Below are 2365 nucleotides of genomic sequence, written 5' to 3' on the forward strand. Positions count from 1 at the left end.
TCCTTCAGCAGGTAGTGAACGACAGCACTCAGACCCTCTGTTTCTTCTCTCGCAAACTGCAACCCGCAAAAACGCGCTACAGAACCTTTGGTAGAAAGCTCCTAGCGATCTATTTAGCGGTCAAGCATTTTCGATACATACTCGAAGGAAGAAACTTCGCTATCTACACGGACCATAGACCTATCGTTTTTGCCTTGAAAACATCTCAAGACAAACACTCATCGCGAGAGAAACGACATCTGGATTTCATTGCTCAGTTTGCAACTGACATACGCTACATTGAAGGTTCGGAAAACGTCGTTTCAGACGCCCTCTCCCGCAATGACATAAACAACAGCAACGATTCCAATCGACCTACAAACCATTGCCTCCGATCAACAATTGGAACCCGAATTCCCTAATGTTTTCCAGCCTTCCATCTCTAAAATTCGTCAAACTACCGCTCCTCAACTCTGACAGTTTCATCGTTTGTTACGTATCCACAGGACACTCAAGACCTTTTGTTCCTGAAAAACATAGACGCTCTGTATTCGACCACTTCCACGCAATTTCCCATCCCAGCATACGAGCGACCGCCAAACTTGCGTCACAAAGATACGTTTGGTCGAATATGCAAAAAGAGATACGCACTTGGGCCAAGCAATGTCTTGACTGTCAGAAGAGCAAGATCCGCCGGCACACCATTTCTCCAACTGGTGTTTTGCAGCTTCCCGATTCACGCTTTCGAAATGCACACATTGACCTGGTTGGACCGTTGCCCCTATCCAGAGGTTTCACAAACATACTCATCTGTGTCCACCGTTTCACACGCTGGCCCATTGCCATTCCGATCAACGATACCTCTGCCGAAAACGTTGCTAGGACGTTTGTCGATAGCTGGATCGCTACATTCGGGGATACTACTGATCGGGAGGCACGCGAGTACTATGTGTTGTTTGTAGAATTTCGCTTTGCGTCGATTGAAAAATGGAATTCTTTTGCGGAATTCGTGGGGCCACTTTGTAACATTTGCTTTTATTTGACCGACGAATGATTGGGGGCAATGAATCCCCAGGAAGACTCGTTTGGGAGAAGATCTGTATCCAGTTTTTGTAACTAAGATGCAGATTAGAGTTTGGTTCCCTGTTCAATGGTCTGTAACCGGTCAGTTGGCATTTCCGAATAAATAACTCCGCAGCGAATGCCTTCTTCCTTTCATTTGGTGCCGTGACCAGGATAAGGATGAAGATCCCGCGGCCGCAACCCTTTCAGGATGGGGATTTTCGGACCTTCCTGAAGCACTTTGAGGAGGTGGCGGTACCTGCCGGGCTGGAGACCGACCAGGGTAATTTGGCGGCGCTGAAGACCCTCCTCAAGGGCCAGGCGAAGGCGGCCCTGGATGCGGCCAGAAGAGGCCCTCGGATGATGGACTGGTCCGCCGCGAAGGAAATCCTTGAAGCGGAGTTCGATACGCCGGTCGACCGCCAGGGAGCTATTAGGCGGTTCAAGAAGGCCAGGATGGCACCCGGATCTGACCCGACCGTGTTCTTCGCCGGCCTGCAGCAGTTGCTGAATTGCGCTTTGCCTACGCTGGACGGAGTGTCGCGACACCAGTTGCTGTCTGACCAGTTCGTCGAAGGTGTGCAGCCTGCGCTTGGTGCCCGGTTGCGGTTGGCACGAGCAACCGGCCAGTTGAGTGTGGAGGAGCTGGTGAGTCTGGCCCGGGAGCTGCCCCAGGAACCACTGGCCACGTTGCAGTCGCAGGAGAACAGGGATGCTGCATCAGTGGAGGAACCGCAGAACAGGGTGGACCAACTCACCGAACAGCTGGCAGCCGTGAAGACGGAATCGCGGAGGCACGCTCGTACCAGCCGGTGCTACATGTGTGGCAAGCCTGGCCACTGGAAGAACCAGTGTCCCCGTAACCGATCGCTTGTACACAGTAAAACTTTAGAGTACTCCTCTTCTCCTGGGTGGGTCGCGATTTGCGCAATGACACAAGCTACCGTGCAAGCAATTGTGGAATTAGACGGGAAAAAGGAGTTATGTTTGATTGATACCGGAGCAGGCCTTTCGCTGAGGCAAAGAGGGAACCAAGCTGAACACAGACCGTGCGCGCTAGCCGTGAGAGCTGTTGGCGGATATCGATTGAAGTTTGATGGACTGTTTACGCACCCGATACGCCTAGGCGACAAGTTTGTACAGCTACGCACCCGGCCTAGGCGACAAGTTTGTACAGCACGCGTTCGTGATCAGTCCAGACGTAGAGCAGACAATATTGGGGGCTGATTTTCTCTCTCACACAGATGCCGTGATTGACTTAAAGCAGGGAAGGCTGGTGACAAAGTATGGCGCAATCAAGCTTGAAGGTTATCCAGGCACTGTC

The 2365-nt window shown here is 51.8% G+C and overlaps 1 protein-coding gene across 1 annotated transcript in view; it reads right to left on the reverse strand.

The window, feature by feature from the left end:
- Positions 1-1194: 1194 nt before the first annotated feature.
- The window catches only part of T265_01381 (hypothetical protein), a gene marked incomplete at both ends in the record, with an annotated part of 38553 nt that continues 37382 nt past the window's right edge, over positions 1195-2365 (reverse strand). Inside the window, 2 exons of the mRNA XM_009165407.1 lie at positions 1195-1756; positions 1800-1981. Coding sequence (XP_009163671.1) covers positions 1195-1756; positions 1800-1981 — 744 coding nt within the window. The remainder of the gene's footprint in view (positions 1757-1799; positions 1982-2365) is intronic.

This window comes from Opisthorchis viverrini (assembly GCF_000715545.1).
Source record: "Opisthorchis viverrini unplaced genomic scaffold opera_v5_15, whole genome shotgun sequence".
NCBI classification, from domain to species: domain Eukaryota; kingdom Metazoa; phylum Platyhelminthes; class Trematoda; order Opisthorchiida; family Opisthorchiidae; genus Opisthorchis; species Opisthorchis viverrini.